Source organism: Saccoglossus kowalevskii, chromosome 4, assembly GCF_978046115.1.
Source record: "Saccoglossus kowalevskii chromosome 4, keSacKowa6.1, whole genome shotgun sequence".
NCBI lineage: Eukaryota > Metazoa > Hemichordata > Enteropneusta > Harrimaniidae > Saccoglossus > Saccoglossus kowalevskii.
In genome coordinates this window covers 44,444,879-44,472,460 of record NC_140644.1, presented here as the reverse complement: position 1 = coordinate 44,472,460, position 27,582 = coordinate 44,444,879, and the positions used below count along the sequence as shown (strand labels likewise).

Genomic DNA, 27,582 nt, shown 5'->3' with positions numbered 1-27,582 from the left:
TCTCACTACAGCATAATACACCGACCTCCATTACTATACACACTGCTATCTCACTACAGCATAATACACTGACCTCCATTACTATACACACTTCTATCTCACTACAGCATAATACACTGACCTCCATTACTATACACACTGCTATCTCACTACAGCATAATACACTGACCTCCATTACTATACACACTGGTATCTCACTACAGCATAATACACTGACCTCCATTACTATACACACTGCTATCTCACTACAGCATAATACACTGACCTCCATTACTATACACACTGCTATCTCACTACAGCATAATACACCGACCTCCATTACTATACACACTGCTATCTCACTACAGCATAATACACTGACCTCAATTACTATACACACTGGTATCTCACTACAGCATAATACACTGACCTCCATTACTATACACACTGCTATCTCACTACAGCATAATACACTGACCTCCATTACTATACACACTGCTATCTCACTACAGCATAATACACTGACCTCCATTACTATACACACTGCTATCTCACTACAGCATAATACACTGACCTCCATTACTATACACACTGCTATCTCACTACAGCATAATACACTGACCTCCATTACTATACACACTGCTATCTCACTACAGCATAATACACTGACCTCCATTACTATACACACTGCTATCTCACTACAGCATAATACACTGACCTCCATTACTATACACACTGGTATCTCACTACAGCATAATACACCGACCTCCATTACTATACACACTGGTATCTCACTACAGCATAATACACTGACCTCCATTACTATACACACTGCTATCTCACTACAGCATAATACACTGACCTCCATTACTATACACACTGCTATCTCACTACAGCATAATACACCGACCTCCATTACTATACACACTGCTATCTCACTACAGCATAATACACTGACCTCCATTACTATACACACTGCTATCTCACTACAGCATAATACACTGACCTCCATTACTATACACACTGCTATCTCACTACAGCATAATACACTGACCTCCATTACTATACACACTGCTATCTCACTACAGCATAATACACTGACCTCCATTACTATACACACTGCTATCTCACTACAGCATAATACACTGACCTCCATTACTATACACACTGCTATCTCACTACAGCATAATACACCGACCTCCATTACTATACACACTGCTATCTCACTACAGCATAATACACTGACCTCCATTACTATACACACTGGTATCTCACTACAGCATAATACACTGACCTCCATTACTATACACACTGCTATCTCACTACAGCATAATACACTGACCTCCATTACTATACACACTGCTATCTCACTACAGCATAATACACTGACCTCCATTACTATACACACTGCTATCTCACTACAGCATAATACACTGACCTCCATTACTATACACACTGCTATCTCACTACAGCATAATACACTGACCTCCATTACTATACACACTGCTATCTCACTACAGCATAATACACTGACCTCCATTACTATACACACTGCTATCTCACTACAGCATAATACACCGACCTCCATTACTATACACACTGCTATCTCACTACAGCATAATACACTGACCTCCATTACTATACACACTGGTATCTCACTACAGCATAATACACTGACCTCCATTACTATACACACTGCTATCTCACTACAGCATAATACACTGACCTCCATTACTATACACACTGCTATCTCACTACAGCATAATACACTGACCTCCATTACTATACACACTGCTATCTCACTACAGCATAATACACTGACCTCCATTACTATACACACTGGTATCTCACTACAGCATAATACACCGACCTCCATTACTATACACACTGCTATCTCACTACAGCATAATACACTGACCTCCATTACTATACACACTGCTATCTCACTACAGCATAATACACTGACCTCCATTACTATACACACTGGTATCTCACTACAGCATAATACACTGACCTCCATTACTATACACACTGCTATCTCACTACAGCATAATACACCGACCTCCATTACTATACACACTGCTATCTCACTACAGCATAATACACTGACCTCCATTACTATACACACTGCTATCTCACTACAGCATAATACACCGACCTCCATTACTATACACACTGCTATCTCACTACAGCATAATACACTGACCTCCATTACTATACACACTGCTATCTCACTACAGCATAATACACTGACCTCCATTACTATACACACTGCTATCTCACTACAGCATAATACACTGACCTCCATTACTATACACACTGGTATCTCACTACAGCATAATACACTGACCTCCATTACTATACACACTGCTATCTCACTACAGCATAATACACTGACCTCCATTACTATACACACTGCTATCTCACTACAGCATAATACACTGACCTCCATTACTATACACACTGCTATCTCACTACAGCATAATACACTGACCTCCATTACTATACACACTGCTATCTCACTACAGCATAATACACTGACCTCCATTACTATACACACTGCTATCTCACTACAGCATAATACACCGACCTCCATTACTATACACACTGCTATCTCACTACAGCATAATACACTGACCTCCATTACTATACACACTGGTATCTCACTACAGCATAATACACTGACCTCCATTACTATACACACTGCTATCTCACTACAGCATAATACACTGACCTCCATTACTATACACACTGCTATCTCACTACAGCATAATACACTGACCTCCATTACTATACACACTGCTATCTCACTACAGCATAATACACTGACCTCCATTACTATACACACTGCTATCTCACTACAGCATAATACACTGACCTCCATTACTATACACACTGCTATCTCACTACAGCATAATACACTGACCTCCATTACTATACACACTGCTATCTCACTACAGCATAATACACCGACCTCCATTACTATACACACTGCTATCTCACTACAGCATAATACACTGACCTCCATTACTATACACACTGGTATCTCACTACAGCATAATACACTGACCTCCATTACTATACACACTGCTATCTCACTACAGCATAATACACTGACCTCCATTACTATACACACTGCTATCTCACTACAGCATAATACACTGACCTCCATTACTATACACACTGCTATCTCACTACATCATAATACACTGACCTCCATTACTATACACACTGCTATCTCACTACAGCATAATACACTGACCTCCATTACTATACACACTGGTATCTCACTACAGCATAATACACTGACCTCCATTACTATACACACTGCTATCTCACTACATCATAATACACTGACCTCCATTACTATACACACTGGTATCTCACTACAGCATAATACACTGACCTCCATTACTATACACACTGCTATCTCACTACAGCATAATACACTGACCTCCATTACTATACACACTGGTATCTCACTACAGCATAATACACTGACCTCCATTACTATACACACTGCTATCTCACTACAGCATAATACACTGACCTCCATTACTATACACACTGCTATCTCACTACAGCATAATACACCGACCTCCATTACTATACACACTGCTATCTCACTACATCATAATACACTGACCTCCATTACTATACACACTGGTATCTCACTACAGCATAATACACTGACCTCCATTACTATACACACTGCTATCTCACTACAGCATAATACACTGACCTCCATTACTATACACACTGCTATCTCACTACAGCATAATACACTGACCTCCATTACTATACACACTGCTATCTCACTACAGCATAATACACTGACCTCCATTACTATACACACTGGTATCTCACTACAGCATAATACACTGACCTCCATTACTATACACACTGCTATCTCACTACAGCATAATACACTGACCTCCATTACTATACACACTGCTATCTCACTACAGCATAATACACTGACCTCCATTACTATACACACTGCTATCTCACTACAGCATAATACACTGACCTCCATTACTATACACACTGCTATCTCACTACAGCATAATACACTGACCTCCATTACTATACACACTGCTATCTCACTACAGCATAATACACTGACCTCCATTACTATACACACTGCTATCTCACTACATCATAATACACTGACCTCCATTACTATACACACTGCTATCTCACTACAGCATAATACACTGACCTCCATTACTATACACACTGCTATCTCACTACAGCATAATACACTGACCTCCATTACTATACACACTGCTATCTCACTACAGCATAATACACTGACCTCCATTACTATACACACTGCTATCTCACTACAGCATAATACACCGACCTTCATTACTATACACACTGCTATCTCACTACAGCATAATACACTGACCTCCATTACTATACACACTGCTATCTCACTACAGCATAATACACCGACCTCCATTACTATACACACTGCTATCTCACTACAGCATAATACACTGACCTCCATTACTATACACACTGCTATCTCACTACAGCATAATACACTGACCTCCATTACTATACACACTGCTATCTCACTACAGCATAATACACTGACCTCCATTACTATACACACTGCTATCTCACTACAGCATAATACACTGACCTCCATTACTATACACACTGCTATCTCACTACAGCATAATTCCTCATTTGTATCACATAGATACGCTTGGAAGAGGAGTGTACTGAAAATGGCAAGGGTGATGTGGTTGAAACATCTGTGAAAAGAAAGAAAGGCTGCTCATACCCAGTGGACTTAGACTTAGAATGGGTGTTGGGTACTATGCCCAGAAAGGTAATTGCTTTTGCACATTTATTTTGAGTGTCACTATACCCAGAAGGGTAATTATTTTGGGTTGGAGAAGGATGTGCTTTGAATGTATGTACTTAATGCTACAGAAGTTTACTTTGCATATCACTGTAAGACTAATACTTATGTTCTGTAAATGTATATTTTCAGGAGTTTAAGTTATATAAAGTGAAACGAACATTATCTCCTTTGAATCTTCCTGATGTGACGGTGAAAGAAGCACTGGACAGAGTATTGAGACTGCCCTCAGTGGCCAGTAAAAGATATCTCACAAACAAGGTCAGAGTTCATCTTGTAGCACAGTATCTGACAAAGTTCATATAGATGTGCATTTATTTCCTACAGTGATCCACTGTAACCATGACATTTTTAATGGCTTCTGAGTCATTACTTATCAAGGATTACATGGCATCACCTGAGTATAAGATTTGAATCATACCAATATTGTCTGTACAGACACAACCATCATATGCAGTTTGTAAACAAGAACTTGTGGACAGACATGTTAGAAAGAATGGAAAAATGGCGAACATTTATGGTATAAAAATTATCAAAATCAAACATGGGATGTTTGTATGTATAATCTCTTGAAAAGGCATTTTAATCTTTCCTGACGCCTAGTTTAGTGTCTAATTTAGGTTTTCCGTAGTCATTGACGCCTAGTTTAGTGTCTAATTTAGGTTTTCCGTAGTCATTGACGCCTAGTTTAGTGTCTAATTTAGGTTTTCCGTAGTCATTGATGCCTAGTTTAGTGTCTAATTTAGGTTTTCCGTAGTCATTGACGCCTAGTTTAGTGTCTAATTTAGGTTTTTCGTAGTCATTGACGCCTAGTTTAGTGTCTAATTTAGGTTTTCCGTAGTCATTGACGCCTAGTTTAGTGTCTAATTTAGGTTTTCCGTAGTCATTGACGCCTAGTTTAGTGTCTAATTTAGGTTTTCCGTAGTCATTGACGCCTAGTTTAGTGTCTAATTTAGGTTTTCCGTAGTCATTGACGCCTAGTTTAGTGTCTAATTTAGGTTTTCCGTAGTCATTGATGCCTAGTTTAGTGTCTAATTTAGGTTTTCCGTAGTCATTGACGCCTAGTTTAGTGTCTAATTTAGGTTTTCCGTAGTCATTGATGCCTAGTTTAGTGTCTAATTTAGGTTTTCCGTAGTCATTGATGCCTAGTTTAGTGTCTAATTTAGGTTTTCCGTAGTCATTGACGCCTAGTTTAGTGTCTAATTTAGGTTTTCCGTAGTCATTGATGCCTAGTTTAGTGTCTAATTTAGGTTTTCCGTAGTCATTGACGCCTAGTTTAGTGTCTAATTTAGGTTTTCCGTAGTCATTGACGCCTAGTTTAGTGTCTAATTTAGGTTTTCCGTAGTCATTGATGCCTAGTTTAGTGTCTAATTTAGGTTTTCCATAGTCATTGACGCCTAGTTTAGTGTCTAATTTAGGTTTTCCATAGTCATTGACGCCTAGTTTAGTGTCTAATTTAGGTTTTCCGTAGTCATTGACGCCTAGTTTAGTGTCTAATTTAGGTTTTCCGTAGTCATTGACGCCTAGTTTAGTGTCTAATTTAGGTTTTCCGTAGTCATTGACGCCTAGTTTAGAGTCTAATTTAGGTTTTTCGTAGTCATTGACGCCTAGTTTAGAGTCTAATTTAGGTTTTTCGTAGTCATTGACGCCTAGTTTAGAGTCTAATTTAGGTTTTCCGTAGTCATTGACGCCTAGTTTAGTGTCTAATTTAGGTTTTCCGTAGTCATTGACGCCTAGTTTAGTGTCTAATTTAGGTTTTTTGTAGTCATTGACGCCTAGTTTAGAGTCTAATTTAGGTTTTCCGTAGTCATTGACACCTAGTTTAGTGTCTAATTTAGGTTTTCCGTAGTCATTGACGCCTAGTTTAGTGTCTAATTTAGGTTTTCCGTAGTCATTGACGCCTAGTTTAGTGTCTAATTTAGGTTTTCCGTAGTCATTGACGCCTAGTTTAGTGTCTAATTTAGGTTTTCCGTAGTCATTGATGCCTAGTTTAGTGTCTAATTTAGGTTTTCCGTAGTCATTGACGCCTAGTTTAGTGTCTAATTTAGGTTTTCCGTAGTCATTGATGCCTAGTTTAGTGTCTAATTTAGGTTTTCCGTAGTCATTGACGCCTAGTTTAGTGTCTAATTTAAGTTTTCCGTAGTCATTGATGCCTAGTTTAGTGTCTAATTTAGGTTTTCCGTAGTCATTGATGCCTAGTTTAGTGTCTAATTTAGGTTTTCCATAGTCATTGACGCCTAGTTTAGTGTCTAATTTAGGTTTTCCATAGTCATTGACGCCTAGTTTAGTGTCTAATTTAGGTTTTCCGTAGTCATTGACGCCTAGTTTAGTGTCTAATTTAGGTTTTCCGTAGTCATTGACGCCTAGTTTAGTGTCTAATTTAGGTTTTCCGTAGTCATTGACGCCTAGTTTAGAGTCTAATTTAGGTTTTTCGTAGTCATTGACGCCTAGTTTAGAGTCTAATTTAGGTTTTCCGTAGTCATTGACGCCTAGTTTAGTGTCTAATTTAGGTTTTCCGTAGTCATTGACGCCTAGTTTAGTGTCTAATTTAGGTTTTCCGTAGTCATTGACGCCTAGTTTAGAGTCTAATTTAGGTTTTCCGTAGTCATTGACGCCTAGTTTAGTGTCTAATTTAGGTTTTCCGTAGTCATTGACGCCTAGTTTAGTGTCTAATTTAGGTTTTCCGTAGTCATTGACGCCTAGTTTAGAGTCTAATTTAGGTTTTTCGTAGTCATTGACGCCTAGTTTAGAGTCTAATTTAGGTTTTTCGTAGTCATTGATGCCTAGTTTAGAGTCTAATTTAGGTTTTTCGTAGTCATTGACGCCTAGTTTAGAGTCTAATTTAGGTTTTCCGTAGTCATTGACGCCTAGTTTAGAGTCTAATTTAGGTTTTTCGTAGTCATTGACGCCTAGTTTAGAGTCTAATTTAGGTTTTCCGTAGTCATTGACGCCTTGTTTAGTGTCTAATTTAGGTTTTCCGTAGCCATTGACGCCTAGTTTAGTGTCTAATTTAAGTTTTCCGTAGTCATTGACGCCTTGTTTAGTGTCTAATTTAGGTTTTCCGTAGTCATTGACGCCTAGTTTAGTGTCTAATTTAGGTTTTCCGTAGTCATTGACGCCTAGTTTAGTGTCTAATTTAGGTTTTCCGTAGTCATTGACGCCTAGTTTAGTGTCTAATTTAGGTTTTCCGTAGTCATTGACGCCTAGTTTAGTGTCTAATTTAGGTTTTCCATAGTTATTGACGCCTAGTTTAGTGTCTAATTTAGGTTTTCCGTAGTCATTGACGCCTAGTTTAGTGTCTAATTTAGGTTTTCCGTAGTCATTGACGCCTAGTTTAGTGTCTAATTTAGGTTTTCCGTAGTCATTGACGCCTAGTTTAGTGTCTAATTTAGGTTTTCCGTAGTCATTGACGCCTAGTTTAGTGTCTAATTTAGGTTTTCCGTAGTCATTGACGCCTAGTTTAGTGTCTAATTTAGGTTTTCCGTAGTCATTGATGCCTAGTTTAGTGTCTAATTTAGGTTTTCCGTAGTCATTGACGCCTAGTTTAGTGTCTAATTTAGGTTTTCCGTAGTCATTGACGCCTAGTTTAGTGTCTAATTTAGGTTTTCCGTAGTCATTGACGCCTAGTTTAGTGTCTAATTTAGGTTTTCCGTAGTCATTGACGCCTAGTTTAGTGTCTAATTTAGGTTTTCCGTAGTCATTGACGCCTAGTTTAGTGTCTAATTTAGGTTTTCCGTAGTCATTGATGCCTAGTTTAGTGTCTAATTTAGGTTTTCCGTAGTCATTGATGCCTATTCTAGAGCACAATGTTTATTATTGGCTAAACATGAATGGATAAACTTCGTTTCGACAATGAGCTGTTATCACCGTAAAAAGTGTTAATTTAAAATTCTTCTTCAATGCTCTGTTCGTAAACAACTAATTTCTGGATTAAAACAAAATCATGACATTTTCCCTTGAAATCCAAGCCAAAGGATCATACTACAACATCTGTAAATCTCTTCCGTGTTGAGTTCAATCACATTAACATATTTAAATGAGCTATGGTGATTTGAACACATTGGTACAATCCAGCATTTTGATTTTGGTTAATTAGCAAACACAGTTTCAAGTCAACTTGTGTTTTAAAAAATGTGGCAGATATTGTATCACTTGTGACCAGAATCATTTGCTTATGTTTTTTTTACTTGCCTTTCATAACAATTCAACAAAATTATTTTGTAAATGTAAGTTATAATCACTACTGAGTAATGATCAACAATTGCAACAGTTCGAAAACAAGTAAGTTATTCACTTGTGAAACGCAGCATGACCATATTGCGCTATTGTACCGTGATCACTTGCTACTAATGCATTCGTGTTTGTTTTTATTTGAAACTTCTTTTAGAAGTAAAAATAAATGCATATTACATTTTTAAATGTAATTTTTTTCAGTATATTAAAATATACTGAATATTTTTTTGATTTTTTTTTGATTAACTGTAATTTTTCAACATTTCGTGATTTCTTTTTTAGAACCAAAGTAAGACTGGTAGCCAGTTTGTTTCAATGAATGCTGTTTCTAAACCATATATCTGAGATGCTTATTGGTGTAATGTTTAATGTTTTTAGGTTGACAGGTCAGTTACAGGACTGATTGCACAGCAGCAATGTGTTGGACCATTACATACACCATTAGGTGATGTTGCCGTGACAGCACTCTCACATTTTGACATTGTTGGGTCTGCTACATCCATTGGTGAACAGCCAATTAAAGGCCTTGTTGACTCAGGATGTGGTGCCAGAATGTCTGTAGCTGAATCATTAACCAATCTAGTGTTTGCAAGTGTGACTTCTCTAAAGGTATGTACACTTTGCACTCTTACCCCGTTATATAAATATATGTTGTCCTTTAAATAATAATAAAATATGGATGGTCAGTTTATATAAATAATTTTATCAAAACAAAGAGTGATTGCTGTTTGTGCAAATCAATATTTTAAACTTATTTGTCTCGCATGTATTCCAGTACTTTTTAGTCCCCGTTCGGACGCAGTCCGAAAACGGGGAATTATGTTTTGACCTCCGTGTGTCCGTGCGTGCGTCCGTCCGGACCTGTATCTTAGAAATGCCTGGACTAATCACAATCAAACTTCACACATACATCATACATGATATTATACATATGTTCGTCAATTTGTTTCAGGATCCTATTAAAAATGGCCGAATGGTGGCCATTTTTGTGCTAAAAAATCATCAAAATCAAGCATTTCCCGGCTGTTTACAGATGGATTTTGTTCAAACCTTGTATATACGTTGGACATTATAGGACCTTGATGCAAATCATTTTTGTTTTTCAGATAACATTTAAAATGGCCAACTGGTGGCCATTTTGTTTTAATGAATGGGCTTCTAGACCCATATGTCTGCTAAAAAAATCCTCAAATATCAAGCATTTCTTGCATTTATGGATGGGTTTTTGTTCAAACTTATAACATACATTAGACATTAGGGGTTCCTGATGCACGTCATTTTATTTTTCAGATTGGATTCATAATGGCTGACTGGCGGCCATTTTGTTTTATTGATTGGGCTTCTGGAGCCATATCTTTTAAATGCTTTGACTGATTATATTCAACTTTTATATATTTGTTATACATCATGTTATATATATACATGTATTCAAAATGGCTGATTTTGAATGCTGTTCCAGAGCAATATTTCTCAATATGGACAACTATATATCTTAAATTTGATAACTAACAGGGACTGTGCCATGCATGGCTTGTTTATTAGTCCCCTGTTCAGGCGTAGGCGCAGTTCAGGTTTTGTCGGTTTTCCATCTCCAACATTTTCTCAGAAATTCTACAGCAGGTATCAGTGAAACTTGGCAGGTTGTCAAGTCTCTGCTGAGTATGCACATAATTTTTTTTCCAGATCTGAAAATCCCAAGTGGGTCTTTTTCACTATTTTTATCAAAAATTGCCTCTCCCAGCAACATTGACAGAACGTCTGCGCATGCTCAGAATAAATTAATTACTGTAAAATACTTTATTTTTGCTTGCAACATTTTTTTGCTATTTTCGCTGAAAGAATGTTTCAGTTAAAATAAAATCCAGCAAATATTCCCTTTTTCCTATATTTTACAGTCAACTTGTCAAAAATCAATGAAAATAAATTCAATACAAAAAAACAGCCAGAAAAAGTCTTTTCAGCGAATGATAATTCCAGCTGAAATAAAATATTTTACAGTAGATTAGATCTGTGAGTAACGCTACATCACGTGATTTCTCTATTGTGTGCAATTTATTATAGTACTGTTTATACATGTATTCTGTTCGGCTCAGTGGTCTCAGTCACTAGTTACTAGAAGAACTAGTAACCTTATTTGATTTCAAGAACTTCAAGAAGGCGGCATAAGAGACGTGTTTGCAAACGTAAGTCCTCCAGTTTCTACAAAATTTTGGGGTACGATTGGTGTACATTCCGTGACGGACGTGAATATTATGATGATTGCCAGCTTTATATTCTTGTGAAAAGCCAAAAAAGCAATCAATTGTCTCCAATCTACCAAACTAGTTTGTAAATTGTATACCCTGTCAAATTATTGTACATGGACGATTAATTCATGGGGACATAGTTTCAAGTAAATCGTTATCCGGTATTTTGCTTGTGTTGCAATTTCCGAAATATCCACAACTCATGGGGGGGGGGGGGGAATGTCCCTGTGTCGATCAACTTATTCATTATATAATAGTAGGTTGCCTATGATTATATTCGTATTTTCATGTTGTGAGCATTAAACTGTTAGTTGTAATGAAGATTTTACCGATCTCGTGCGATTCAACATGGCCAATGTGCAGTGACAACACGTGTATGGACGGTTGGTCGAGTAGTCTGCAACGGACCATGAAATCGCTCGGCGTTTTTTCTGCATTTTTTTTAATTTTTTTTTAAATATTTTAGATATTTCATTCATTCCTGGCGCCTAAAAGAGTCTAATTTATATTTTACCGTAGTTATTGACACCTATTGTGAATAGCCCGAATGGGTAAGCTTCGTTTCGACAATGAGCTGTTATTTCTGCGAACAATGTTAAATTATTCTTTGAATGCTCAGTTTATATTTTGAACAATTTTTTGATTAAAAAAAAATCATGCCGTTTTCCCCGTCAAAATCAAAGCATAAAGATCTTGCCAGAACATCGGTAAATCTACTACCGCGTTGCGTTCACCACGAGGTCACTGAACCGTCATTAACATATTTAAATGAGCCACATGTAAATGAGAACATGGCGGATATCGTATCGCTTCGAGCATTTACATTCGACCGAAATCATTCGTTTACGATGAAACTAAGTTTAATATTTCTTCCAATTTATAAAAATTCAACGAATTAAATTTTTGTGCGTTATTATAATCATTACTGAATAATAATCAACAATTGCAATACTTCGAAAACAAGTAAGTTATTCACTTGCGAAACACAGAATGACCAGATTGTGCTACCATTCGTTAACGGTACTAACGACTAAGCAATGTATTCGTGTTTGTATTTATTCAAAACTTCTTTTAGAACATACTTTACTTTTCGTTATCAACAAGATTATAAAAAAAATAATGCATGTTACAGTATGTGAATTTTTTGGGGGGGATTCAATTCCAACATTTCGCAATGCCTATGAACCAAAGGCCTTTCACTCTTCTCTGAGTGTGACACCTAAACCAGAGGGTTTTATGGTGTATAAACTGGCACTAAATGAAAAGGCTGTTGAACCTTATTCAAATTTATAAGTACATGTTATTATGCATTTCATTATGAAAACTGACTAAATTAAATGTGATCTTATTTTTAATTATGATTATGATTTATATCGGTAATGACGTTTTCATCCAATATTAATTGTGCAATTGTTAAAATGCCTACCTACACATTTATTGTTTTTGTTTCTGTTGCCCTGAAATGGACATTTGTAAAAAAAAAAAAATTAAAAAAATCATGCTTGATTAAAATTCAAAAAAAAAAAGATGTAGTCATGTAGCCCCTTCCTGTTACCTGTTTTCAACTTCTTCAAAAGTAAAACTGGTGAAGCCTTGTAATTGCTACACAATCATCAACTGTGGGAAAACTTGTATGTTATTGAAAATCTTTATTTTGTTGTCTGTGAATTAATATAATATTTGAAATGGCGTAATGGTGCAAAATATTCTCAAACAATCGGTCTTCTGATGACACTACACTGCGCATTTATGCACAGTCAGTATCCCAATGCGCGATCACAGCTTACTAAGTGATGATGGTGGTTGAAATGGAAAACTGAATACAAAAATCCAGTAATATCTCAAACGAATTTCCGTCTGCTATGAATGCATGTTTCGTTGCATCAAATTAATAACCCAATTTTATGATAGAAGCTTGCAATCTTGTGCCATACAGGGTCAAGTGATTGAGCAATAACAAATTTGATTTTATGTATTAGGTCATTGAATGTATCCAAAAACATGGTACCAATGATCTGAAATTTCAGGAGTGCTCGCTGAAGGTTTATCAATCCTGCGTATTGTCTTGTTCTTTTTCAATCCTGCATTTCAGTTACTAGAATTTATACTAAAAAAATAGTTTCTGTTTTTCTTCTAATAATTCGGCCACTTTCAAAAACATGTGTTATTCCGTGGTCGAAATGCAAGAAGAATACAAAACTACTGTGATTTCATAGCGATGCCTGTAGGGCCATTGTCAATTAGTTCGCCTGATCAACACAGCGTTATACATAGGGCTGATATTGAATCACGGAGAGTAAAATCTGGTGATACTAATCCCAAGAACCACTCAGATTGGGACATGTGTCTTATGAACCCACATGTGTATATCTTTGACTATACTCATTTTAAACTTTTTTTTTTTTTTTACAGTGGTGCTGTGAACTGAATTTTTTCTGGGTTCCTACAACATGAAGTGTCAGGGACTTTATTGAAATGTTGTACACAAATTTCATAAAATCCTGAATATATCTAGAGGTCAAAATTAAATGGTTTACAGTATTTTATACCCATTAATAATAATTGAAACGCAATAATATCACTGCACTAAAAAGACTTCAAACAATTATTGTTACTTCTCCATTGAAGGTTATGAGCAGACCAACCTTTACTGGCTTCCTTAATTATTACATGTACTTGCTCTGAAAACATAGCTTTTACAATTGTTTAAATTAACAGATGTTGTTCTATGTACATTGAATACATTTTAAATAATAAACCTTACTGTGTTAATAACAAATTGTATTTGACAACATGAGAATGATTCTGATGCCCAGTGGTGATGTTGAAACAAACCCAGGTCCTGGTAATATACTAAGACCTGATTAACAAAGAAGTCATGTACATCAAGGTTCATTCAGATTTATGAATGCAGTTTCTTGAGCAAGTATACATGTATGACAAATAGTTTTGTTGCACTTGTGTACTCTGAGATTCTGAACATGGGTCAGTGGAAGTTTTTAGTTGTCAGTACAAAACTAGATCATCGGAAATCACTTTATGATGAGTTGTAACCACAAAGAGTACATATTCATTCACCTGTTTGCAGATGTTCCTTGTACAACTTTATAATCAACTAACGAGGACTGTGACATTTCATGTCTTGTTTAGATAAAACTTGACAAATTTTGTATTTTCAACGGTTTCAATGACAAATGGTATTCTCAATAATTTTTGGCAATTTATTACTAATTGTTTCTTAGACAATGTGTCCTTAACATTTTCTATGGCAATGTGGTTTTTCAATCATTTCCATGACAACCATTTCTTTATTCCTCAAGGATGTCAAGTGCAGTGGTAACTGGATGTGGCCTGCTAAGTTACCTGGAGAGGGCGCTGCCTTGTTTGAAACTTGTGAGGCTATGTGCAAAGTAATGAAAGAATTAGGCATTGCTATTGATGGTGGTAAAGACTCACTAAGCATGGCTGCTAGAGTTGGTAGTGAAACTGTTAAAGCACCAGGTGAGAATTTCTACTAATGAATTATTCATCACATTTCATATTTTGATTTTTACTTCTATGTATTTACAACAATTGAAAGCAGTATAATAATAATAATAATTCTCATATAACGTTGGTTTCAAAGCGCTGTGTACATATATTTGATGTATTGTCTGGCACATTAAGGATTATTTGATTATTGATTTCATTGCAGGTACAATTGTAATATCTGCATATGTTGGATGTCCTGATATCACCGCAACAATCACCCTTGATTATTTGATTATTGATTTCATTGCAGGTACTCTTGTAATATCTGCATATGTTGGATGTCCTGATATCACCGCAACAATCACCCCTGATTATTTGATTATTGATTTCATTGCAGGTACTCTTGTAATATCTGCATATGTTGGATGTCCTGATATCACTGCAACAATCACCCCTGATTATTTGATTATTGATTTCATTGCAGGTACAATTGTAATATCTGCATATGTTGGATGTCCTGATATCACTGCAACATTCACCCCTGATTATTTGATTATTGATTTCATTGCAGGTACAATTGTAATATCTGCATATGTTGGATGTCCTGATATCACCGCAACAATCACCCCTGATTATTTGATTATTGATTTCATTGCAGGTACTCTTGTAATATCTGCATATGTTGGATGTCCTGATATCACCGCAACATTCACCCTGATTATTTGATTATTGATTTCATTGCAGGTACAATTGTAATATCTGCATATGTTGGATGTCCTGATATCACTGCAACAATCACCCCTGATTATTTGATTATTGATTTCATTGCAGGTACAATTGTAATATCTGCATATGTTGGATGTCCTGATATCACCGCAACAATCACCCCTGATTATTTGATTATTGATTTCATTGCAGGTACTCTTGTAATATCTGCATATGTTGGATGTCCTGATATCACTGCAACAATCACCCCTGATTTGATTATTGATTTCATTGCAGGTACAATTGTAATATCTGCATATGTTGGATGTCCTGATATCACCGCAACATTCACCCCTGATTATTTGATTATTGATTTCATTGCAGGTACTCTTGTAATATCTGCATATGTTGGATGTCCTGATATCACCGCAACATTCACCCCTGATTATTTGATTATTGATTTCATTGCAGGTACTCTTGTAATATCTGCATATGTTGGATGTCCTTATATCACCGCAACATTCACCCTGATTATTTGATTATTGATTTCATTGCAGGTACTCTTGTAATATCTGCATATGTTGGATGTCCTGATATCACTGCAACAATCACCCCTGATTATTTGATTATTGATTTCATTGCAGGTACTCTTGTAATATCTGCATATGTTGGATGTCCTGATATCACTGCAACAATCACCCCTGATTATTTGATTATTGATTTCATTGCAGGTACAATTGTAATATCTGCATATGTTGGATGTCCTGATATCACTGCAACAATCACCCCTGATTATTTGATTATTGATTTCATTGCAGGTACAATTGTAATATCTGCATATGTTGGATGTCCTGATATCACCGCAACAATCACCCCTGATTATTTGATTATTGATTTCATTGCAGGTACTCTTGTAATATCTGCATATGTTGGATGTCCTGATATCACTGCAACAATCACCCCTGATTATTTGATTATTGATTTCATTGCAGGTACAATTGTAATATCTGCATATGTTGGATGTCCTGATATCACTGCAACAATCACCCCTGATTTGATTATTGATTTCATTGCAGGTACAATTGTAATATCTGCATATGTTGGATGTCCTGATATCACCGCAACATTCACCCCTGATTATTTGATTATTGATTTCATTGCAGGTACTCTTGTAATATCTGCATATGTTGGATGTCCTGATATCACCGCAACATTCACCCCTGATTATTTGATTATTGATTTCATTGCAGGTACTCTTGTAATATCTGCATATGTTGGATGTCCTTATATCACCGCAACATTCACCCTGATTATTTGATTATTGATTTCATTGCAGGTACTCTTGTAATATCTGCATATGTTGGATGTCCTGATATCACTGCAACAATCACCCCTGATTATTTGATTATTGATTTCATTGCAGGTACTCTTGTAATATCTGCATATGTTGGATGTCCTGATATCACTGCAACAATCACCCCTGATTATTTGATTATTGATTTCATTGCAGGTACAATTGTAATATCTGCATATGTTGGATGTCCTGATATCACTGCAACAATCACCCCTGATTATTTGATTATTGATTTCATTGCAGGTACAATTGTAATATCTGCATATGTTGGATGTCCTGATATCACCGCAACAATCACCCCTGATTATTTGATTATTGATTTCATTGCAGGTACTCTTGTAATATCTGCATATGTTGGATGTCCTGATATCACTGCAACAATCACCCCTGATTATTTGATTATTGATTTCATTGCAGGTACAATTGTAATATCTGCATATGTTGGATGTCCTGATATCACTGCAACAATCACCCCTGATTTGATTATTGATTTCATTGCAGGTACAATTGTAATATCTGCATATGTTGGATGTCCTGATATCACTGCAACAATCACCCCTGATTTGAAATGCATTAATGGCAAAGGTAACATTGTTTAAAATTTTCTGCTGTAAATGCTGTTGATGAATTTCTGCACACTTACAATGAAGTAATGTCTAGTTTGTGAGAAGCTGTTATATAGAGTAAGAAAAAAATAATGATTATTAATGATAATGTTACTGACAAAGCATTTTATATGTGGATTTGAAGTTGTGTTTGGTGTGACACAATAACACTGGTCAAAACCTATTACAGTGTGAATGGAATAGAGCAAATAAAACAATAGAAAGCTGTTGTTGACTTGACATGATGTGAGTGTCAGATGAATAGAGTATTGAACTTGACATGATGTGAGTGTCAGATGAATAGAGTAATGAACTTGACATGATGTGAGTGTCAGATGAATAGAGTAATGAACTTGACATGATGTGAGTGTCAGATGAATAGAGTAATAAACTTGACATGTGAGTGTCAGATGAATAGAGTAATAAACTTGACATGATGTGAGTGTCAGATGAATAGAGTAATGAACTTGACACTATGTGAGTGTCAGATGAATAGAGTAATAAACTTGACATGATGTGAGTGTCAGATGAATAGAGTAATGAACTTGACATGAGTGTCAGATGAATAGAGTAATGAACTTGACATGATGTGAGTGTCAGATGAATAGAGTAATAAACTTGACATGATGTGAGTGTCAGATGAATAGAGTAATGAACTTGACACTATGTGAGTGTCAGATGAATAGAGTAATGAACTTGACATGATGTGAGTGTCAGATGAATAGAGTAATAAACTTGACATGATGTGAGTGTCAGATGAATAGAGTAATGAACTTGACATGAGTGTCAGATGAATAGAGTAATGAACTGACATGATGCGAGTGTCAGATGAATAGAGTAATGAACTGACATGATGTGAGTGTCAGATGAATAGAGTAATGAACTTGACATGATGTGAGTGTCAGATGAATAGAGTAATGAACTTGACATGATGTGAGTGTCAGATGAATAGAGTAATGAACTTGACATGAGTGTCAGATGAATAGAGTAATAAACTTGACATGATGTGAGTGTCAGATGAATAGAGTAATGAACTTGACACTATGTGAGTGTCAGATGAATAGAGTAATAAACTTGACATGATGTGAGTGTCAGATGAATAGAGTAATAAACTTGACATGATGTGAGTGTCAGATGAATAGAGTAATGAACTGACATGATGTGAGTGTCAGATGAATAGAGTAATGAACTTGACATGATGTGAGTGTCAGATGAATAGAGTAATGAACTTGACACTATGTGAGTGTCAGATGAATAGAGTAATAAACTTGACATGATGTGAGTGTCAGATGAATAGAGTAATAAACTTGACATGATGTGAGTGTCAGATGAATAGAGTAATGAACTGACATGATGTGAGTGTCAGATGAATAGAGTAATGAACTTGACATGATGTGAGTGTCAGATGAATAGAGTAATGAACTTGACATGATGTGAGTGTCAGATGAATAGAGTAATGAACTTGACATGATGTGAGTGTCAGATGAATAGAGTAATGAACTTGACATGATGTGAGTGTCAGATGAATAGAGTAATGAACTTGACATGATGTGAGTGTCAGATGAATAGAGTAATGAACTTGACACTATGTGAGTGTCAGATGAATAGAGTAATGAACTTGACATGATGTGAGTGTCAGATGAATAGAGTAATAAACTTGACATGATGTGAGTGTCAGATGAATAGAGTAATGAACTTGACATGAGTGTCAGATGAATAGAGTAATGAACTTGACACTATGTGAGTGTCAGATGAATAGAGTAATAAACTTGACATGATGTGAGTGTCAGATGAATAGAGTAATGAACTTGACATGAGTGTCAGATGAATAGAGTAATGAACTTGACATGATGTGAGTGTCAGATGAATAGAGTAATAAACTTGACGTGATGTGAGTGTCAGATGAATAGAGTATTGAACTGACATGATGCGAGTGTCAGATGAATAGAGTAATAAACTTGACATGATGTGAGTGTCAGATGAATAGAGTATTGAACTTGACATGATGTGAGTGTCAGATGAATAGAGTAATAAACTTGACATGATGTGAGTGTCAGATGAATAGAGTATTGAACTTGACATGATGTGAGTGTCAGATGAATAGAGTAATAAACTTGACATGTGAGTGTCAGATGAATAGAGTATTGAACTGACATGATGCGAGTGTCAGATGAATAGAGTAATAAACTTGACATGTGAGTGTCAGATGAATAGAGTATTGAACTGACATGATGCGAGTGTCAGATGAATAGAGTAATAAACTTGACATGATGTGAGTGTCAGATGAATAGAGTATTGAACTTGACATGATGTGAGTGTCAGATGAATAGAGTAATAAACTTGACATGATGTGAGTGTCAGATGAATAGAGTAATAAACTTGACATGTGAGTGTCAGATGAATAGAGTAATAAACTTGACACGATGTGAGTGTCAGATGAATAGAGTAATAAACTTGACACAATGCGAGTGTCAGATGAATAGAGTAATAAACTTGACATGCGAGTGTCAGATGAATAGAGTAATAAACTTGACATGTGAGTGTCAGATGAATAGAGTAATAAACTTGACACGATGTGAGTGTCAGATGAATAGAGTAATAAACTTGACACAATGCGAGTGTCAGATGAATAGAGTAATGAACTTGACATGATGTGAGTGTCAGATGAATAGAGTAATGAACTTGACATGATGTGAGTGTCAGATGAATAGAGTAATAAACTTGACACGATGTGAGTGTCAGATGAATAGAGTAATAAACTTGACATGATGCGAGTGTCAGATGAATAGAGTAATGAACTTGACATGATGTGAGTGTCAGATGAATAGAGTAATGAACTTGACACAATGTGAGTGTCAGATGAATAGAGTAATAAACTTGACGTGATGTGAGTGTCAGATGAATAGAGTAATAAACTTGACATGATGTGAGTGTCAGATGAATAGAGTAATGAACTTGACATGAGTGTCAGATGAATAGAGTAATGAACTTGACACGATGTGAGTGTCAGATGAATAGAGTAATAAACTTGACATGATGTGAGTGTCAGATGAATAGAGTAATGAACTTGACATGATGTGAGTCAGATGAATAGAGTAATGAACTTGACGTGATGTTGAGTGTCAGATGAATAGAGTATTGAACTTGACATGATGTGAGTGTCAGATGAATAGAGTAATGAACTGACATGATGCGAGTGTCAGATGAATAGAGTAATGAACTTGACATGATGAGTGTCAGATGAATAGAGTAATGAACTTGACACGATGTGAGTGTCAGATGAATAGAGTAATGAACTTGACATGAGTGTCAGATGAATAGAGTAATGAACTTGACATGATGTGAGTGTCAGATGAATAGAGTAATGAACTTGACATGATGTGAGTGTCAGATGAATAGAGTAATAAACTTGACACGATGTGAGTGTCAGATGAATAGAGTAATGAACTTGACATGATGTGAGTGTCAGATGAATAGAGTAATGAACTTGACATGATGTGAGTGTCAGATGAATAGAGTAATGAACTTGACATGATGTGAGTGTCAGATGAATAGAGTAATGAACTGACATGATGTGAGTGTCAGATGAATAGAGTAATGAACTTGACATGATGTGAGTGTCAGATGAATAGAGTAATGAACTTGACATGATGAGTGTCAGATGAATAGAGTAATGAACTTGACACGATGTGAGTGTCAGATGAATAGAGTAATGAACTTGACACGATGTGAGTGTCAGATGAATAGAGTAATGAACTTGACACGATGTGAGTGTCAGATGAATAGAGTAATGAACTTGACACTATGTGAGTGTCAGATGAATAGAGTAATGAACTTGACATGATGTGAGTCAGATGAATAGAGTAATGAACTTGACGTGATGTGAGTGTCAGATGAATAGAGTATTGAACTTGACATGATGTGAGTGTCAGATGAATAGAGTAATGAACTTGACATGATGTGAGTGTCAGATGAATAGAGTAATGAACTTGACATGGTGTGAGTCAGATGAATAGAGTAATGAACTTGACGTGATGTGAGTGTCAGATGAATAGAGTATTGAACTTGACATGATGTGAGTGTCAGATGAATAGAGTAATAAACTTGACATGATGTGAGTGTCAGATGAATAGAGTAATGAACTTGACACGATGTGAGTGTCAGATGAATAGAGTAATAAACTTGACACAATGCGAGTGTCAGATGAATAGAGTAATGAACTTGACATGATGCGAGTATCAGATGAATAGAGTAATGAACTTGACAACAAATTGTTCCTAACAAGTATGTATTGTTTATTTCAGGTGCCTTGATATGGGTTGATATTAGTGGTGGTCACCATAGATTAGGTGGGACAGCTTTGGCTCAGTGTTACAATCAACTTGGTAATGTTTCACCTGACTTGGATGAACCACAACTTTTGGTCAAAGCATTTAATGTCACTCAGCAACTTATCAAAGGTAAGAAGTACAATTAGCATTAAACCCCATTCATAATGACAAGTCCAAGAACACAAAACAACAATCAACTGACAAGTAGACCCATATGGTCATCAGTGAAAACTATGTATCTCAATAAATGCAGCCAAGAAGTGATGTCAAATTTGTGAAATCACATTTTTGTTCCTAGCATTCAACTGCAGTGGTTCTGGCATGCCATTCTGCTGAACTACCAACACACAATTCCAAAAACTTTATTGAATCTGTCATTGTCTGTCAGAGAGGTGTTTCGGCAATGACACAAATGACAATAATTGTGTTTGCAGAATCACAAAGATTTCCGAGAAGTAGCTATCTTGTGATGAAAGCTAGAGTGTAAGTACATAACAAGCCATTTGGATTAATGTTTTTGCGGAAGTGGTTACTTTGGTGTGGTGCACTTCTGCTTGCAGTTGCAAGGTGCACCAATGTGGTATTGAGTCATGTTATATGTAACATGCCTGTAATGTATATATTCCACCTCAATTTTAAATCTGCTCTAAACTGAGCTAAGCAGGTCATTGGTGTGCAACAGTTGGCTATGATTGTACTTGTATGAACCAGGTGTACAACCAAATTGTTTTTTCTGTTCATTAGATCCCCAGCCCATTCTTCATTTACACAAAATAACAACACTTTTACAGCTATGCCAGACAATATCAAATTAATGATGATTTTCATATAAACACAATTAGGTTATGATGGAACTTCTCTAAAACAACCATTGTTTTTTAGCTCCGCTGTCGACTTTGTCGAGCGGAGCTTATCATATGAGTGATTGTCCGTCGTCGTCGTCGTCGTCCGTGTCAATGTTTTACTTTTTCGACTTCTTCTTAAAAAATACAAGCCTGAATGCTTTGATACTTGGTGTATATGTACCTTGGGTAGACCTCTCTCAGATTTGTTCATTTTATGATGATATCTTCAATTCTCTAATTTTGGTGAATATTTTTGTCATTTTTAGTAAAAAGTGATATTTTCGACTTCTTGTTGAAAACCGCAAGTGCAATTGCTTTGATACTACATATATAGGTACTACATGTGGACCTCTCTCAGATTTGTTCATTTTGTAATGATATCTTTAATTCTCTAATTTTGGTGAATATTTTTGTAATTTTTGGTAAAAAGTGATATTTTCGACTTCTTGTTGAAAACCGCAAGTCCAATTGCTTTGATATTACATATATAGGTACTACATGTGGACCTCTCTCAGATTTGTTCATTTCATAATGATATCTTTAATTCTCTAATTTTGATGAATATTTTTGTAATTTTTGGTAAAAAGTGATATTTTCGACTTCTTGTTGAAAACCGCAAGTCCAATTGCTTTGATATATTATACATATAGGTACTACATGTGGACCTCTTTCAGATTTGTTCATTTTCTAATGATATCTTCTGTTCTTTAATTGCCATGTGCATTGCTAACAGCGGAGCTATCTCAGCCGACAGGCTGCTTGTTTTTTTTTTGAGATGTGTTCTAGCAATGATAAGCTATTGATACAGAGCAGACACCATTGGATAATTGTGTGTAGTTGAAGTGAGATATCAATTTCCTCAGAGCATTATTTTGACTTGACCCTTTGGAGTTTACAGTTACCTATTACTGATTACATTCCACCTATTATCAAACTGTTGTATTCAAATAGCTATGGCAACATAGAAAAAATAATGTTTTATAATTTGCTCATTTCCTTTGAAGACAAAATTGGAAAATATTAAAACTTATGAATGATGAAAATCTGGATTCTATAAATGTTGAATCATCTAGACAAGAAAAAAACAATGTTATATACATGTATAATTTTTACTGGTTCAAAGTTCATGCTTTCACTGATTCTCATATATATATATTCAAATGTGTACTCCCTCTGGATGATTGGGTTAACATATTGTTATTTTAGTCAGATTGGTAATTATGCTATTTTTCTGTCTTTAGATCGTTTACTCACAGCTGGTCATGATATCAGTGATGGTGGCCTAATTACATGTATATTAGAAATGGCGTTTGCTGGCAATTGTGGCATGGATATCAATTTCAATACAAGTAAAAATTCAGGTAAGTATATCATACATCAATAATAATGAATGCATCGTATATCACTTATTTGTCTCCCTTATTACAATATTTTCCAGTTAGCCATATAAGATTTTCAGTTTGTCTGTATCATCTTGAATGAAAGGCAAGGTTTATGAGGGGAAAATGTCTTTCCTTGTCACTGTCGTTGAATCTATCATCACATTTTTTGTGTGATTACAATAACTAATATTAATAATAACCAAGTTTGACTTTGGTATGTGCTCCTGATTAAATTTCACTTAAAATTGTCTTCTATTTGTGGTTACAATTTTATCTGACCATCTTCAAATATGTTAATCTGATTAATCACCATGAATTCTAACAAAGTTTAATATTGGTGTAACAAGAAATTTTCAAGATATGGCTGAAATAAAACATTTGTTAGACATAGAAATAAGTGGAGAGAAGGAAGACTAGTGATTATGAGAACTAGATGTTAGTAATATGATTTCTAAGATATGTCTATTAGATAAATGTAGTAAAAGGATAGACTAAAAAGCCAGTTATCTACAACTTTGTAAAGGAGATGGATGAAGACAGATTTTTTTATTACAGAGCTGTTATTTTATTACAGTGAGTGTCACAGAGCTGTTATTTTATTACAGTGAGTATCACAGAGCTGTTATTTTATTACAGTGAGTGTCACAGAGCTGTTATTTTATTACAGTGAGTGTCACAGAGCTGTTATTTTATTACAGTGAGAGTCACAGAGCTGTTATTTTATTACAGTGAGTGTCACAGAGCTGTTATTTTATTGCAGTGAGTGTCACAGAGCTGTTATTTTATTACAGTGAGTGTCACAGAGCTGTTATTTTATTACAGTGAGTGTCACAGAGCTGTTATTTTATTACAGTGAGTGTCACAGAGCTGTTATTTTATTACAGTGAGTGTCACAGAGCTGTTATTTTATTACAGTGAGTGTCACAGAGCTGTTATTTTATTACAGTGAGTGTCACAGAGCTGTTATTTTATTACAGTGAGTGTCACAGAGCTGTTATTTTATTACAGTGAGTGTCACAGAGCTGTTATTTTATTACAGGGAGTATCACAGAGCTGTTATTTTATTACAGCGAGTGTCACAGAGCTGTTATTTTATTACAGTGAGTGTCACAGAGCTGTTATTTTATTACAGTGAGTGTCACAGAGCTGTTATTTTATTACAGTGAGTATCACAGAGCTGTTATTTTATTACAGTGAGAGTCACAGAGCTGTTATTTTATTACAGTGAGTATCACAGAGCTGTTATTTTATTACAGCGAGTATCACAGAGCTGTTATTTTATTACAGTGAGAGTCACAGAGCTGTTATTTTATTACAGTGAGTATCACAGAGCTGTTATTTTATTACAGTGAGTGTCACAGAGCTGTTATTTTATTACAGTGAGTGTCACAGAGCTGTTATTTTTTATTACAGTGAGTATCACAGAGCTGTTATTTTATTACAGTGAGAGTCAAAGAGCTGTTATTTTATTACAGTGAGTATCACAGAGCTGTTATTTTATTACAGTGAGTGTCACAGAGCTGTTATTTTATTACAGTGAGTGTCACAGAGCTGTTATTTTCTGAAGAGCTTGGTTTGATAATTGAAGCACAAGAAGAGAATGTTGATAGTGTGATAAAAAGTTACAAATCACAGAATGTACCATGTCATATCATTGGAAGTTCACAGGGTCAAGGCCAAAGTGCAAAGGTCAGACAATATTAAACAATCTAAGGAACATGTTATTGGTTGATTTTATTCCCTGTATCATCAAAGATGGTAGGGAAGGGTATATTAAGGGAAACATTTCTGTCCAGCGTCGTTACCGCTATTGTGTGCACAATAACTTTACTAATTCTATTCCAAACTTTATCAAACTTGGTCTTCCCTTATTATGACGGATGAAAATATCGTACAAAAATTGAGAAAATCTGATAAAATATTTTGACTGTTTCTACTTGACTGATCACTGGCGATACATTCAAAGGTCACTGATCTCAGTGGGGATATGCATTGTTTTATGTGTTCAATGAAGCAAGTCATTTATCTTGTAATAATATCATTGGTAATGTATCTCCCAAATCCCATGGGAATACTAGACTAGGTTTCATGACCAACTCATGGAGAGTGTTTTTGCACAATCTGATACACATTTGCTAACCTACCAATAAAATCTTTACTAAAAACAAGATGTCAGAAAATCAATATAAGCACTCCTATGAATTGGGTGCCAAACTTTTGATCAAGATCTGAAGTCAATAGAGAATCTGTTTATTCCAAAGTTATCAAATCAAAAACAATACCTAAAAAGCAAAACATTGGATCCACATTTTGAAGTGAAAATTGTACTCAAAAATATGTATTCTGTATTTGACAAGCAGTTCATTCGACAAATGAAAATAAAAATTTGGAGAAATTTGTTTCAGCTATTAGAACAGAATGATAGAGCTTTTATAATACTAATTTTAAAAACGCACTTCGACAAAACAAAGATTGCACTGTTTGAAGACGTTGATTCTCAGGAGGCAACAGTACTGTTGACTTCTCTCTCCACTGGACACTAACTAACTATTTAAGTTGATTTGCATACAAGGCAGAGCTTCCAACATGATAGTTATTTATAGAAGGCATTTTTTTACTTTTCAAATAATACAGTCGTCACACAATGAATATAATAAAGCAGTTCATATTTGTCTCAGTGAATCATTAATTTTTGACAGACACTTGTACAAAATACTAGCAAAAGCCAGCTAAGATTTTCTGTTATCTTGTATGTTTTATGAATCTATTCACGTCTAAATGCAGCACATTTTTCTGAGATGAGGCATTTGTTTTTGTACTGAAATATCTGAATTACCCTGTGTGGTGTTTATAGAGTCTGTTGAAGAGTTTTATGCAAATGTTACCAAATACTGTATATTTGTTGCATTCACTGCATCTTGTAAATAATATAAATGATAACTTAAACCCAAAAGGTTTGTGTTTCTGTTGATGACAAGAAAGTTCTTGAAGAAAAGACGACAGAATTGAGACGTATATGGGAGGAGACAAGTTTTCGTCTTGAGAGGTTACAGTCAAATCCACAGTGTGTGGAAGAAGAAGAAACTAATTTTGGAAATAGAACAGCACCACTCTATAAAATGAGTTTTGATCCATCTGTTATGCCAGCCATCTTGAAAAATCTCTCTAGTAAGTAATATTGGTGTTCATGAAATAAACATAATATTTAAAAAGATTTTCAGTTTTATTTTCCTATTTCTGAATTCAAAATATCAAGCGATCAGTGTAACTTGGAAAAGTTCATTTTTTTTGTATTTTCACAATCATAATGTATGGCTTGATGGCACATCTGCACAGTGCACTGGTGGGTGATGGCTTTATTCCCATGGTTGACTTGTCAGCTCTACACAGTGCACTGGTGGGTGATGGCTTTATTCCCATGGTTGACTTGTCAGCTCTGCACAGTGCACTGGTGGGTGATGGCTTTATTCCCATGGTTGACTTGTCAGCTCTGCACAGTGCACTGGTGGGTGATGGCTTTATTCCCATGGTTGACTTGTCAGCTCTACATAG

General features: G+C 35.6%; 1 protein-coding gene across 1 annotated transcript in view; it reads left to right on the top strand.

Moving 5' to 3' along the window:
• Positions 1 to 27,582, top strand: part of LOC102809899 (phosphoribosylformylglycinamidine synthase-like) — a 94,785-nt gene that overhangs the window by 51,503 nt on the left and 15,700 nt on the right. The window contains exons 12-20 of the mRNA XM_085498175.1: positions 4,694 to 4,825; positions 4,991 to 5,119; positions 9,470 to 9,700; positions 14,658 to 14,838; positions 17,369 to 17,452; positions 21,777 to 21,932; positions 23,890 to 24,009; positions 25,568 to 25,719; positions 26,985 to 27,198. Of these exons, the coding sequence (XP_085354301.1) occupies positions 4,694 to 4,825; positions 4,991 to 5,119; positions 9,470 to 9,700; positions 14,658 to 14,838; positions 17,369 to 17,452; positions 21,777 to 21,932; positions 23,890 to 24,009; positions 25,568 to 25,719; positions 26,985 to 27,198 (1,399 nt within the window). The remainder of the gene's footprint in view (positions 1 to 4,693; positions 4,826 to 4,990; positions 5,120 to 9,469; positions 9,701 to 14,657; positions 14,839 to 17,368; positions 17,453 to 21,776; positions 21,933 to 23,889; positions 24,010 to 25,567; positions 25,720 to 26,984; positions 27,199 to 27,582) is intronic.